Source organism: Natator depressus, chromosome 6 (genome assembly GCF_965152275.1).
Source record: "Natator depressus isolate rNatDep1 chromosome 6, rNatDep2.hap1, whole genome shotgun sequence".
NCBI classification, from domain to species: Eukaryota; Metazoa; Chordata; order Testudines; family Cheloniidae; genus Natator; species Natator depressus.
The window spans coordinates 37,023,672-37,039,574 of NC_134239.1; the positions used below are offsets into that span (position 1 = coordinate 37,023,672).

At 40.9% G+C, this 15,903-nt stretch overlaps 1 protein-coding gene across 2 annotated transcripts in view; it reads right to left on the bottom strand.

Annotated features, from left to right (window-relative positions):
- The window catches only part of DKK3 (dickkopf Wnt signaling pathway inhibitor 3), a 51,320-nt gene that overhangs the window by 22,965 nt on the left and 12,452 nt on the right, over positions 1–15,903 (bottom strand). For both annotated transcript variants that reach the window (XM_074955074.1, XM_074955073.1), the window contains exon 4: positions 15,397–15,480. In XM_074955074.1, coding sequence (XP_074811175.1) covers positions 15,397–15,480 — 84 coding nt within the window. The remainder of the gene's footprint in view (positions 1–15,396; positions 15,481–15,903) is intronic.

A 15,903-nucleotide genomic window follows, 5' to 3' on the forward strand; every position in this document is an offset into this window, starting at 1 on the left:
AACAGTGTTGAAACCCGCAGCTGCTTGAGCCTGTCAAAGAGAAAGCTGGCATAGTAAGACGAAGCATGGTGCCTTTTGCTGAGAGCTACAGCAGTCCTTATTGTGCTTTGGCTGGAAACCTAGCAACCAAAGGTCAAAGACCACAGCTCATTATCACATTTTCTTTCCTTGAACAACAGCCTTCAGATTTCATGGAAAATGGATGTAGCAGCAACAGGGATACTGCCAATTAAAAAAAGATACAGATTTGTCAAGAGCTCTTAATTTGAGCCAGTGTAAATCTGAAATAACTATTTAAATAAAGTTACAGATACTTTATGCCAATGTAAACAAGAACAGAATTCAGAGATGAGATTTAACAGGAAGTGTTGATGCTTTCATGTTTTTTCTTCAGATAGCTTTTATCCTCTTAGTGTAATGTAAATCTTCCACCATGTAGTTGGAAACCCAGACACAACTGTATTGTCCTAGTGAAAAAGGTTAAACTTTCAGAATTTAAGCATATGATAACTGTGGTTGGAATTCTTTTTAAAATGTGGGCCAGATCCTCAGCTGGCATACACTGGTGTAGCTCCATTGCAGTAAAAATATTCCCTCCCTGTGAAGTAAATTTACACCTGACAAAGAGCCATGATTTTTACCTGGACAGTAATCCTTTAACTAAACTTCTAAATATTTAGAAAGATTTGCTTGGCATAAATGACTCCAATACTGCCAAAACTAACAAGTAGTTATTCACATGCAGAAGTGTTTGCATCGTTAATGCTTGTATTGAGCTAGATTCCCGCATCAGTTACACCACAATGTAGCATCAAATCAACAGAGGTATTCCCAAATGACAGCCGAAAAGAAAACAGTCCCTGGGAGGGAGTGATCTGACTAATTTCAGCATTAAATCAGAACTGTGTTGGTAAATCCTGTACACCACTTTTAAAATTTACAGGATTCTGATCAACTGAGAAATTAACAGCTCCCAACTTGTTTGCAATTTTTTTCCCCGCTGGGAGGAGGCATTGTGTAAACATCCCATTCAGCTACTTCCCTGATTGTATTTGGGTTATTTGTACAGGTGAGCTAAATTGTCGTAATGGCATTGACTTCAGTGTAACTACATAGATTCACAACAGCTGAGGATTGGATCTGGTAATCTCTCCTTTATTCCAGATACTGTGGGCCAGATTCTCTTCTGATTTATGCTGGCATATATGAAGAGTAGCTCCACTGAAATCACCAGAGTTACATGCACTGATGTAAAACCAGTGTAAGTGGAGAATTAGATCCTATGGATCAGATTCACCATTGCTCAGCACCTTGTGTAATAATTTACACCTTGTGTTCTGTACCCATTATGCATTGGTGTAAAACTACACAAGGTGCCCGGACAATGGAGAATTGAGCCCAATGTTTACCTTTCTTCCCACCTCAGCTGGGATGTGGCAGAGGTGGGAAGAAAGTTCTGTATTTGTGAGAGAAATGTATGCAAGTTAAATGAAACCCGCTTTGTTCTCCTTCTGACTCAAAGTGTTTGAAATTTCATAGTGATTCAGACACTGCTAGTTATGGTTAGGATTTCCCCCCTACGGAACACACCAGCTATCAGACTGTGCTTTAGGCATTTTAGAAGTAAATAGTAAAATTTTTTTTTCCTAGTTTGCAAGAACTTGGATGAAAGTCAGTCAGGGTGGGAGTTTGCAGAATATTGACTAGAGTAATAAGTAATAACTTGCAGAGCCTACGCTGTGAATCTGCACCACTAGAGCAGTCCTCTAGCTTACCCACCAAAAGCAAGATAGTTTCATGGCATGTAGATAGAATAATCCCCCCTTTATGGAATGCCAGACTCCTCCCCATCTTGACAAAGCAGAACCTCACCAGTTTTTCTGTGTCCAGGCTCATCCACAGCCATCAACAGGGAAAATGATTTGTCCTCTTAATCTTTCTCTTAGACTCCGTAGAGTTATAACAACGTGTTTGTTACTTACCATTTCACTTTCTTATTGCATTATCTGTTTTGCTGGTGTTGTTTTACATGCTGGGTTTGGAAGGGTGTTGTGTGTAGACTGGATATTTGGGTGAAATGAATCTTTTCCTTCTGCTGTATGGCTTGTTTGGGAAACCTGAATAAACATTTAACCCAAACTATTCCTGATGCTACTGACATCCTTGTGTCCCATGCTCGCAGAGAGAGCTAGGTCAAGTAATCCATACCACCTTGTGCTGTGATCCTGACAAATCTCACGAGCAAACACAGTACTGGAATGGCCCAGTATTTGGATGGGAGGCTGCAAAGGATCATGTGCAGAAGGAAGAGGTACTTGCAACTCAGGATAACATTCTTCTGTCTTAAGCAATGCCCATGTACAGTTTGAGGTACTGTATTTCAGGAAACGTTAAAAAATGCAGTCCTATTGACTATTTGTGGTAATTAGAGCACATAGTACTTATTGTAAGATTAAGGTACATTGTATAACCCCAGGGTACTGGGCTAAAGCTAATCTCTGGTCATTACTTTCGGCCCCCCACAAATATTCTACACTTTCGATAGGGTGAAGGAGTCTTCATTTTCTAAAATGGTGTAACTAGCAGTGTAAACTGCTACTGTATTTCACCCCAAATATGGCTATAGCTCAGAAGTGACAGAATTTCTACAAACAGTTTTTGTAAAGTGCATTGGTATCAGTTAGCATGGAAGATATTCTTTGAATCAGTGGTGGGCAACCTGTGGCCTGTCAGGGTAATCTGCTGGCGGGTCACGAGACAGTTTGTTTACACTGACCATCCGCAGGTTTAGATCTTCTGTGGCGTAGGTTTCTATAATGATATTAAGCACAAAAATTCTTCCTTGAAGATTTCACCAATCTGGTTTAGATCTTTAAACTTGCTTTTTAAAAGGCGGAGTTCCCTCCATGACAGGGAAAGCTAAAAGCTTTGCTTCAATTTTGGCAGTAATACACCCTTTGTTAAATACATTTCACCGTGTCATTCACCAGACTGTCCTGTCTGGTAAATTGTCTGGGGACTTGAAAAAAAAAACAATGGGTATTGTGATGAAATTAGTAAGCTACATATGCTCAACTTTTAGCTTTCAACATCTTATTTTAAAGCTTTTTTACAAGACATTTCAGTCAAATACAGTGACCTGTTGCAGCACAACGTTCGCTGATTAAGTAGGGGGCACATGCTAAAGAGGTTTTGTGCACTTCAAAAAGAAATAGAATCTTTCAAAGCACAAGACAAAGGCTTGCGATTTCCTGCAATTTATGATGACCCCTCTATGTCAGATAGTTTTTCTATGCAATATTACTGGGCATTTGAATTCCCTCAACTTGCAGCTCCAACGCCATGCAAGCGGTGTCAAGAATCTCTTTGAAAGTGTGTGCCTTTCAGAGGCATCTTCAAATCTTTCAGATAGACTTAACCAGAAAGATGTTGCACTTTCCCACATTTCGTGTTGTTGCTACAGATGAAACTTCAATGAATACGATGCAAGAAATCCTAAACAATCTGATGGACGATTTTAAAATGCAATTTGAGATTTTTAAAATTCCAAAAGATTTGCTTTTATTTGTTCGTGATTCATTTGTTGTCTCCGCTGATGGACCTTGCCCTTCTGAAGCTAAGAACATTCTTGATTCAATTGCTGAAGGTGCCTTTCAATTAGAAATTGTAAGGCTGCAGAGCTCAGATGTCTCGAAGGCAAAATTCAGAGAAGGGGGACTTTGTGATTTCTGGACTCAATATGCTGACGAGATTCAGAATAGCCAGAGTCTAGCAATCTTAATGATGTTTGGATCAATGTACCTCTGCAAATCTGGGTTTTCTACCATGAATATTATAAAAAACCATCACTGCAATCGCCTGACAGATGAGCATTTTTACCACTGACCTCCTACAAACCATTCTTCACAAAGCTTGCCAGAGGCCGTCAATGTCACCTCTCCAATTAGAGAGTGCCACACACACAGGTGGTAATGTTGATTTATAAACTTTGCTAAAGGATAGAAACACTGATATTTATATTGCAATCAATGTCTTTCTTTAATGGCAGCTGAAAGTCCCGTCCCCCCCCCCACCGCCATCAGCCTTCTACACAAACGGCCCACCTTTTGTCATTAAATTCTCAAATAGTCCCATGGGTAGATTTAATTGGGAATCACTGCTCTATAAAATTCTGCTTTCTAGTATGATGGGGTGAACAGAACCACAGTGAAGAATTTTTACCTGTTACCGGTATTTCCTGCATCTTGAGTTCACTAGTCTGGAGGTGACAACTTGAACACCCTTTTTCAAGATTGTCTGACAGCAGTAATTAATAAGAATGCAATTTTTTAAAACCTTCTGGACTACTGAACTATCATTCTCCAGACAAAGTTTCTGAACACTCGAATAAGAACACAAGGTTAGATGCATACTCAGTTTCAATCAACCAAATTACTTTCGAAGGCTGAAATTTGGCAAGCTTAATATGAAACTGCTATGTAACTCAATAGGTAGGAAGTTCTGGATTGGTGGACCTGAGCTGAAAAAATTCTCTTACTGCACCCTCTGACTCCATCTCTCCATAACTCATGTGTCCAGATAGCAAACTTTCCAGCCACAGAAATAAAGAGCAGGCACTAGAAAAGAACCTTCACAACAGTAAGTACTTGGCAACCAGATGCCATACCTGAAGAAGCAAGGAAACCCCTTCGCTGACAATGTACCTTGAAAGTGCAAAGAAAAATGCCAAGAACAAGACTCCCAGTACTACTTTGAAGAGAGCTCTCCTTAACCTCCCCAGACACAAGTAATGACCCGTAACATCTACCGAGGACATACAGTCATTCTCAACAGAGCGTCTACTAATGAGATATGGGAAGACAGGAGGAGAGGAATATTTTCCAGCCAACTGCACTGAAAAAGAAAGTTCTTATGCTCCTGAAGCTCTCTCGCACATCCCCGCTGAGAGACTGGCCTCCGTTCTACTCTATGTGAATTAAGTGGCCTTGCAGTACCAAGATGAATGCTTTATAAAAAAAAAGTGGTTTTTAAAAATGTGCTTGCTAAAAACATTTTTGGTGAAACGACCACACACACAAAAAACTAGCACTAGAAAGGAAGGATATTAAATGAATGTAACTTAGAGAGTTTCACAGCTAATCTCCACGTAATGAACATCTCAGCAGAGCAAATTCTGTTTTTAATTATTTATGCATCACTTAGTCTAGTTTACTACAGCTAAACAAAGGACAAGCAAGCAAGCAGAATGGGGTAATGTTTTGACCCTGATACGGTACCAGCAGAGTCCTCGTGACTCAAATTGTTTCCTGTACATGAGCTTTTGTTTTTCCAAACTTACATACTAAACACTGTGTCCAGGCAAAATAAATTATACGATGTTTTGACCTCAGTCTGACTTGGTATAAGTGGATGCAAAAAAACAATGACTTCACCGACCATGCACCCATTTACACCAGGCCTGAATTTGGCCCCTCAAAGGGATGCAAGCTCCTTGGATCCAAGCCTGGCATCTATCAATCCTAGCTGAAATCTGAGAAAGGGAATGTTAGCCTGGGAATTTAAATGGCGCCTCTCACCCACACAGCACCTCCCAAGAACTGGAGTTCAGTGCCAGAACTGGCAAAGAGCCCAGTTCCTGTTCTAGGGACTTGAAACAGTCAGATAATCTGATGGCCTCCATGTGAGAATAATATCAACTGAGATATTCTGTCACGGAGTAGTTTGATGCTTTTTGTGATGCAGAGCCAAACCAACGCACGGTCAGAGGTGAAAGAATTTCCCTTTTGTTCTAATATAGGTTATAGTGTGCCAAGTGTGTATGGTGCTTAACAGGTGTAAAACAAGACAATGTCCCTGCCCTAAGCAGCTTACAGTCATCTCTAGTGTTCTCTTTATACAGAAGTAAGGACACCATCAATACTTACAGGATGGGGGACTCTATCCTGGGAAGCAGTGACTCTTAAAAACGAACTGGGGGCCATGGTGGATAATCAGCTGAACATGAGCTTTCAGTGCAACACTGTGGCCCAAAGAGCTAATGTGACCCTGGGACACATACACAGGGAAATCTCAGATAGGAATGGAGAGGTTATTTTACCTCTATATTTGGCACTGTTGCAACCGCTGCTGGAATACTGAGTCCAGTTCTGGTGCCCACAAGTCAAGGAAGACGTTGATAAATTGGAGAGGTTCAGTGAAAAGCCACGAGAATGATTAGGGGATTAGAAAAAATAGTGATAGATTGTGCTCTTTGAATCCATACAACTTAGATAAGAGAAGGGCAAAAGAGAAGATTAAGGGGTGACTTGGTTAGAGTCTATAAATATCTACATGGTGAACAAATATTTAATAATGAGCTCGTCAATCTAGCAGAGAAAGTTATAACATAATCCAATGGCTAGAAGTTGAAGCGAGACAAATTCAGACTGGAAATAACACATACAATTTTAATGGTCAAACTAATTAACCATTGGATCATTTTACCAAAAGTTGTGGGGAATTCTCCATGATTGACCATTTTAAAATCAAGATCAGATGTTTTTCTAAAAGATCTGCTCTAGAAATTAATTTTGGGAAAGTTCTATGGCCTGTGTTATACAGGAGGTCAGACTAGATCGTAATGATCCCTTCTGGCCTTTGAATCTATTAATGTTTTGGGGGAAGGGAGAAAGGTTAGTAGGGTGAAAAAACAAGAAGAGAAGAGCACTGTGTGTTCATCATTTGATGCTAGAACTCCCTCCCCAAGCCCTATCATCTACAGGGATATTCTGAGAGTAGCAATACTGACAAATAAGAAAATAACACTGTTCAATTAGTCTAAAATCCCCACGTTTATTATTTGTAATACCATAGCATCTGTGAGCCCTCTCCTTGGACCAGAAACCCACTGTGCTAGATGCTGCACAAAGTCAGAATAAAAAAAAAAAAAAAAAAAGGACACTCAAGAGTGTGTACACATTCTATGTATGGGTTTTTAATATCCCTCTTCCTTTACATCCTGGCTGTCAGCATTTATGATCTTATTGGTAACTGTGTGGGCCTCTGAAGGAGACAAATTATAAGAAATTAATCTTAGAAACTTCTAAATATGATCCAAAATAACTTTTCTATAAATCATATCACAGTTTTAACACTGATATCTCAGCAGAAGAGGAGAAGGGGATTCATGCACAGGAGAACCGATCCCCGCCCCAGCTCACCTCTGCTCTGCCTCCTCCCCTGAGCATGCTGCCCCGCTCTGCTTCTCTCCCTCCCAGGCTAGTGCGCCAAACAGCTGATTGGCGCCACAAGCCTGAGAGGCTGGAGAAGCGGCGGCGTGCTCGGGGAGGAGGCAGAGCAGAGGTGAGCTGGGGTGGGGAGGTGCCGCACGGCGCCCCGGGCCAAGGGGAGGGAGGGAGGGAGAGAGAGAGGGGGCGGCGGGGAGGTGCCACACGGCTCCCCGGGCCGAGGGGAGGGAGGGAGAGAGGGGGCGGCGGGGAGGTGCCACACGGCTCCCCGGGCCGAGGGGAGGGAGGGAGAGAGGGGGCGGCGGGGAGGTGCCACACGGCTGGGGGGTGGGCGCAAGCTGGAAGTTTCACCTAGGGCGCGAAACATCCTTGCACCGGCCCTGGCTGCCAACATGGAAGGGCATCAGTGCATGCCCAACAGAGTCCCAGCTCTTCCTTGTGCCCGGCTTTCCTGGCCAGTTAGCCGCCACAAACTACGAACCCAAGCCATGAACTCAAGCTACATTCCGGACTGGTAACTGTACAGCAGCTGCAGAACATGTGTGCGTGTGTGTGTGTGTAACTGAATGAAATGTTGTAGCTATAACTGACTGCCTACTATGATTCTTTTTGTATTCACAATAAATGTGACTTTTTTATCCCCTTTAATAAGATCCTGCTGCTTTTTATTTTATTGGTATAACATGACTACTCTCTCCTGTCCTTCTCTTCAGAGTAATTTTGAAACAGAATTCCTCTTTTGGATGTAAGGCGGAAATATTTTTGGGGCTACTACTTTTATTATTAAAAATGGCTTCTCTTCAGTGCTCATATCCCATATGATGGGCACAACAAAAATAACTAGACAAGCAGAAAGGATGTAAAAGCTGTTCTGGGATCTGGAATATCAGAAGTAATCCAGTAGCTGATGGACTGTGGACAGAGTACAGGCGAGGTGGTTAAAAGTGCAAAATAAACTGTCGAGAGCATCGTATAAAATTGCACACAATTTTAAACTGTGCCACAACCTCTTATTTATTTTAAACAGGGACTTCTGCTGCCATAGTAACTTTCTTCATTTTCATTTCTATAATGTCCAATTATAATAAAAGGCATTTTAAGCTTTTTTTATGGTCTCCCAGTTGCTGATATTATGCAATGAAATATATTTCATGTCCTGGAGCTACTGTATTTTAATATTGGTTGGTCACAGTTTTGAAGTGAATCTGTCTGTGGTTACAAGAGGGCAACACTGCTTAAAACTTTCTTCATCAATAAACTGAAAAGAATCAAACATACAGATGTCTATACACTTATTAACCTTAATCTAATAAATTCAGATTTCTACACAAGTATGAAATCTTATCAATCATAACTCATCTTTCTCCTAGTAATTCCACTTTATTTAATCTGCAAAGAACCAAGAGGGACTCTCAGATCTAAGGAGTGACAACTTTAGAAAGTCTCGCCTACAACACGCAATTGTTAAAATGTGAACTGATACTCCAACTTCCACGCCTGAGATTTTTCAAAAATTGTTCCCTTCTTCTCTTTTCACCCTCTATAAATCACAACCAGCTGTTATATGCATCCACAGAAATCATCTGCCCTGCTATCCTTCTGCTTTCTCTGCAGCAGTCACCTTTAAAAAGTCCATTTGTTTGGTTAACATTATATGGTTCTGTGTAAATATTTTGTTCACACTCCCAAAATGGTAACTGTACATTGTGAAATCTGCTTGTTCCTGGTGTAAGGCTATTCATTTTCCCTCCATTGCAGTGATTTCCCATGCCTTGTTTCTCCATTCCACTAATGCTGGAGTAACCTGTCCTCTTCCAAAATGTGATGAATGGGTCCTTCGCTGAATTAATGTCCTGCTTTGGACTATAACCTAACAGAATCACCATGGGTTACCTTAAATGTTACTATATTCCTTCAAAATTCTATTATCGAAGAATGTTCCCACCATATGTGCAGAAAGGTCCTTATTTCTACATCCTCTCCAGCATTTGACTTTAAAAAAAACAAACAAATAGTACAAAAAGGTAACCATAGGTTTTTTTAAAAATCCATACTCTCTGTCATTTAAATATTTCCCAGAAAGTTGGAGCTCTTTTGCACTGACCTCCTCAGCAGTTCCTATTTGAAAAGGCTTCTCTGGAGAATGGAGAGAGGAAATGTGCCAACGTATTGTGGCAGAAATGTCTAAAGACCACTAAATACAAGTTTAAAAATCAGGGCACTGGGCATGCAACGGAATCAATTAAGCAATGTCTGCCTAAAGGCCAAATTTTCAAAAGCATTGCCTTTTCTTCACAGTTGTAAGCCGTCCGCATTTTTAACGATCCACACTTTGTGGGGGATGAAAGGGTTTAGTGCAATGACAAATCAAAGCGTGAGAGTGAGGGAAGGTAGTGGTGGGGTGGCAACGGCGGAAAATGCCTGCATTTTGCACCCATTATTAAATTGCGAGCAAAAACTGGACAGTTAACAGTGCAAGCAATTAGACTCAGTGTAATCAATTCTCACAATTTTATCTTGAGACTCGTTCTTAAAGTCCCATCTGCTGGAATCAGGCATTTGCATGAGAACATCAGCTTTCGTTTTTTTTAAAAGTAAGTTTCTATGCCTCATTATTGCAGAGAAAAAGCTTGAAAATGTGAAGGAAGTGCATGCTAAATACTTGCAAACCAAGAGGCAAGTAAAAATAATCCAAATATTTCTTGTTTAAAAAACAACTATAAGCTAGTCATGATTTTTTGGGCATGACTCATGGTTTTTGAATGTTTAAGCTTAGCAATACTGCAGATTTGTATCTGCAGTTTATTTGGGGGGATGGCTATGGGCACAAAATGTGAGTGCATGTATTCTCTAAGACGACCTCCATGACTCTAGAATTCAATTCTTCCCAGAGGTTGGATGTGTTATAGACATGGTGCTGCGAGAGACTGCATAACATATATTCTAAATTAAGATATTTACAGTAACTTTTTGTGTACATATAGACTTACAGCATCAAGCATTTATGGTGTTGCATAAGTAACAGTAACCCCAATATTTCCTTTGTCAAAATATATAGTTAAAAATTGCAAGAAAATGTAACATACGAAGTGTTAGACAACTTAACTGTAGTTATGACTATCCTCACCCAAATAAGAAAAGTCCAAAATATGAGCTGGAAAAAAGAAAATTTGGCTATTCTGATAAAACAAATTATCTGAAAACAATTTTGAAAATTTAAGACACTACCACTGCTTATGTTCCCCTTATATATGCCATACGGTGACTCTAAAAAGCTTCTTCTCAGAGAGACTTAATTGGGGGAAGGAGTCATTAACATAGCGGAAAAAATGTATCTTTGCAGTTTTCAGCTTTGGGGCTTTAAATATATATTACACTACGAATAGTTCTAATAAAGCCAGCAACTTTAAACAAATGTCTAGCAAGCTCTGTACTAGGAAGAGCAAATGAAAGACGTTCAAGTCTATGGTGTGAACTTGCTGGAGAAAATCTAGTAGTTGTTCCAAGAAATACTCCACACTGACACATGTCCTTATTAGCAGGAATGCTGCATGATTTACAATCTGGCTGTTGTTAGAGAGCTTATTCCTTCACTCTCCCACTTCCCTGGTCCTTCTCGAATGAACAGAGAGCAACAATACCCGAAGTCCGAAGGTGCAAACAATTTGATGTTTATTGGGGTGAACTTCCAGCAAGCTTAAATCCAAGTTCCTTTTTCCTTATTTTCGAATCCCAACTTACTTCCTGTTTGCCTCTAATTTATATAGTAATATTCTTAGCTATACCTTAACCAATCATTCTACTGAAATTTAACTAACCAATCCTAACATATTGTAACATGATTAGCTAACCAATTATATCCTACCACCTTAATTAGTTTACACCCAGCAAAATTAATTATACAGCAGACAGAAACAATCACAGAACCAGAGACCATGCCAATAAACAATAGCAAAGTGGGAACTATAATGACAAAACAATACAGAAGTGAGGATTTCACAACTACATCTATAAAGACATAAGGGTTTCCCAGCTGTGTCTATTAAGTGAGTTCTTACCAGACAGAAAACTATCAACCTAAATTTCCTTTTACATCTTCTAGGCTCTTCCCTTTCTCTGAAGGTGATAGATCGGATCACCTTCCTAACAGCCCCATATTGACTAGTTTGGAATGTGAGGATGTGACCGTACGCTTCCCAGATTATGGCTGGCTCTGCGGCTTAGCCAAAGGCATTGGCCTAAGAACAGGGTCTCAGACTGTCACAGTGAGAGAGGGCCCTTACACAGATTCTTTCTTGTATACCTCTATTATTAGCTAAATGATAAACATATACCTACATTCTTAGAGTAGAGGCCTTTACAGACAGGCCTGAATATCTATATCCTAACAGCTATCATTCTGCTTTGGTACACAGCTTGCCAGAAAGTTAGATTACAAAATTAGTTTCATTCCCAAGTACTATACTGCACATAAGAGATACACATTAACCTCTTCACTGCTACATAACTGTGTTCCTCATTTAAAAAAAACAAAAAACAAATCTACCTCGTTCCTAGATAATACAGTGTTTAGAGCCTTAAATCAGTGGGGTTGGATCTGGCCCTAATCTCTAGACAGATACTATTCAGCATTAGAATATTATGCCTCTTTTGTTTACCAGCAGACAAGCAGTAGTCACTTGAGATCTGCAAGTGAGTGGGTTAGCACACAGGGCCCATAAACATAAGCCCTTCCAAGAATTCCCGTGTTCCTTGCATCCACACTCAGTTTTTCCCTCTGCCAACTTTCAATCACTGCAGACACCTTCCTCCTCTTTCCCCCAGTTACGTCTTTCTGGTCTCCTCCTTACCTTAGTGATGTCAGGCCTTGGGTCTTCTCTGCTGCCTTGAGCCCTTCAATGTTATCTTCAGCCTCACTTCATTAACCCCCATTACAATTTTCACCGTGACTTATTTCCTCATACAATTTTCAGCATCGCCGCTCTCCCAACCCCATGGTATTCAGCCTTGTTTTCCCTCCATCCCCTCAGCCATAACACCACTGTAGCGAGGCGGTCCCCCAGCTCTGGCTCAGAAAGGGTTAAAAGCCAGCCCTTGGAGAGGGCTGGGCTGAGAGCCAATAAGAAGGCTGGGAAGGCAGCCACAGCTGGGGCCACACCCAATGAGACGACAGCTGGCCCTATAAAAGGGCTGTGAACCAGCAGCTGAGCGTCTGTCTATCTCTGGACCTGGCTGCCTGGGAGAGAAGCGTACTTGAGATAGAGCAGTGCTGGGGAAAGGGAGGAGGAGCTGGGAAGGTCCATCCTGGCAACTCCCAAGCTGCAGGCCTTACAGAGGCCTATGCAGGTACAGAGGTTGGGAGGAACAGCCTGGGGTTAGGCGAAGGCAGTAGGTCCAAACCCCCCTTGCCAATGATGAGTGGCCATTACAAATTGCAGTCTACCCCAGTGAGTGGGGGCGAGATGATGACTGGCAGTAGCCACTGAGGCAAGGTGGGTGTAGCGGGTTGGGGGTTCTCCAGGGAGGGGAGAGCCAGAGTATGGAGGTACTGCTTGGGCAGAACCCCAAGGTAAAGGGACACTGGGATCTGGGAGGGATAGGGGGCCAGCGGCAGGTGAACCAGTGGCCTGCAGAGGGTGCTCTGGGCTTGGAATCGAGCTAATTCCCAGGATCACCAGCAGGAGTTGCTGCGCCAGTGAGTCTCACTTCGCTACAACCACCACCAAGAAGCCTGGCGTACCCTCACTGCTGCTACTTCAAGCCAGTGCTTTACAGTGCTGCAGGACTGCAAATTGGGCTGTGCAAGTATGGCGCTCTGTTATATCTCCCCTAGCAGTACATCAAGAACCAGTGGGGTGATCTTCCAGTGTGGAATGGAGAATAGACTTATAAGCCAGAGACCCAGGGACGTGTTGGTTTGCCTGCAAGCAGCTGTAGCACTGGCTAAAAAAAGGGTTCTCCCCACAAAAGATGGCAGCCCCCAAAAAAGAAACTAGCTACTGACAGCAAAGCAGTAGCAGTGCACTGTTGTTCCAGTCCACACTGCCCCATGCCAGCATGCCTCAGTGTGTCCCTGGTGATTGTCTCTAGGGTTTAAACTGATTCCAGTTCTGAGGGTGATCTATGCAATGTAAACACCCCCTCCTAGGGACTGGACTGAGACAACCAAATCATTTTGGCTAGGACACCAAAGAGCTGCCAGGCAAAAGTTATTTTTCAATCATACCAACACAGACCAGATTAAAGGTTCTAAACTACAAATAGAAGATACTTTATACAGTTATCAGTGTCGTGGATAAATTGTAAATATTCATGCAAGAAAGTTATTAATATTTCAATAATTAATATTTTACTTTGCTAGCAGCAAGACTTCTCAATTAAACATACATGGCTATTGAGAAATCCCCTTCCATTTCCATTTTAATAAAGTTGGTGGAGAAATTTTCATGCTGATGCTAACAGAACAAGTTTAATTAGAGTTCAATAATAGGCAGTAAACCACAAAGGAGTATTATTCCTCCACACAGGTTCCCTGAGCAGGATTGAACTAGCAGCTTGTTCCAACAAAGAAGCACAATAAACGTGAATGATGTGGTATCAGAAGGCAGCAGGAAGGGGGAGAAGAGACAAATCGCAACAATATCAGAAGCCAGAAAGCTATCATGTAACCGAAGCACAGTAAGTGGAAGATTTACGAAAAGTAAGGTAAATTTTTAGCTCTGCAACCATTTCAGTGTTTGACTGTCATCAGTATTCTTTGATTACCTGACAAAGTACTTCTCTGATCTAAAACTTCAAATTCTCAAGGTAAATTTTGGAACCGTGTGATAAATTACTTAACTTGCACCACGGACTGTCTCACCTGCACTCTAGCCATTAAATCCTATAGGATTCCTATGGTAGTAAAAATAAACATGTGATTGAAGGAATGAGGCCTGATTGCGCTCTACCAGGTTTATTCTTTACATTTCCCCCCACTGACCAGCTTCAAACAGCCACCTTTTTAAAAAATAAAGCCACAAAATTATTTCTCCACAAAATACAGAAATTCCATTTTCCCAATCTTTGGAATTACACTAGCTTGAAGTGCAGAATGAGCAACAGCCTGGAGAAAAGCCTGGAGTTTTGTTTTGTTTGGATTTTATATTAACTATTAAACCTCTATTTATGGGCATTTCTGAAAGTGATATTTAGGAGAGATTTGAACAAGAGACATGAAAAGTAGATGAATATAAATAGTACCAATAACTTTTTCTGAAGACGTTTTCTGTAAAATACAAGACACAGACAGAATGCAGCAGAGTGGCACTAAGGAAATATTAGCTCTCATTGGAATGATCTGCATAATCAGGATGTGGCGATAGCCCCATCCCAGCTCATGCCAACAAAACCTTTATACCCACCATTATGCTTACCCACAAAATCAGAATAATTCTTCCACATTATGCTACAATTCAAACCTTGTGGTGCTAGCTACTAGAAGGTTGTGAGGAACAGAAGATACTGGGAGTTTATACGGGAGTTCAGGCAGTGGACTCCAATTTAGTTTCCTTAGCCATTGGCCTGCCTGATAGTGCTGCTCGGCTGAAGGACATCAGGCAGCAGCCAAAGAACACAGTGAAGAAACCACCTACTCTGATGTTCTCTGTACCCCACAGATGGCTGAACTTCAGCTCTGAAGAATGTATGTCAGATTCTTTTGGGCAGTACTTAATTTGCTATAAAAGAGGTGCTGGGGCTCAAGCAATTTTTTTTTACATTCATAACTGATGCAGCAAGCCCAGAAGTGCCACAGTTATGAACTGCCAAGGCTCACCCCTGGCAAGCCCTGGCACAAATTAAGTACTGCTTTTGTGCTTTCTCAGGCAAAACTCCCATAAGACTTCAGTATGAGTTTTGCATGAATGAAGATAGCAAGTTAGTTTCTAAGGTTCTCTGGGATCCTTCAATAAGAAAAACTATACCAAAAAAAAAAAGTCAGCCTGACACTGGCAATTCCTGGTAGTTAAAAGGGTTTTTAAAATATTATTTTGTGTAAAGCTAAGTGGTTTGTTTTTAATATTTAACAGTTCTGCTGGGCTGAGCTCTAAACTGTACTGGTTTATTCTAGATGATAAAGCCAATGTTTTTGTTTAATTTTTAAAAGGAAAAAAAGGAAGTCCTCACTCACATGATTCCTCTTGCTTTCTCCATCTTTTATAGATGTAATAACTGTCTCAGAATAGATTGCTGATCCAGTTTTGTTATCTGTAACCTAATATGGCAAAACAGGAACAATAAATTAGATGAATATGAATGCCATTTTAGTCCTCTGTTACTGTTTAGTCCAGTATTACTCTAATGTTAATTCTATTTATTTTTCATTTCCTGCACTGCAATAGTGACTGCAGCTGGTAAAACTGGATAATGAATCCCACTATTCTTTTTTGAAATGTCTTAGTAAAGAAGCTAATCAATCAAGCCTTGAGCAGTGATCACTTTTACATTCCACATTATGTATCATGTCTGTATTCCATATTTTCCAGGCATTACTATGCAGTGTGAAAAGACACTACAGCAATGAAACAAAGCATTTTGCCACATTAACCATTTTCCACTTCCCCACCTAACTGCTAATTATACAAGCAAATCATATACAGTACAAGAAGTTTATGAATTCAACTCTACATTCTCTAAA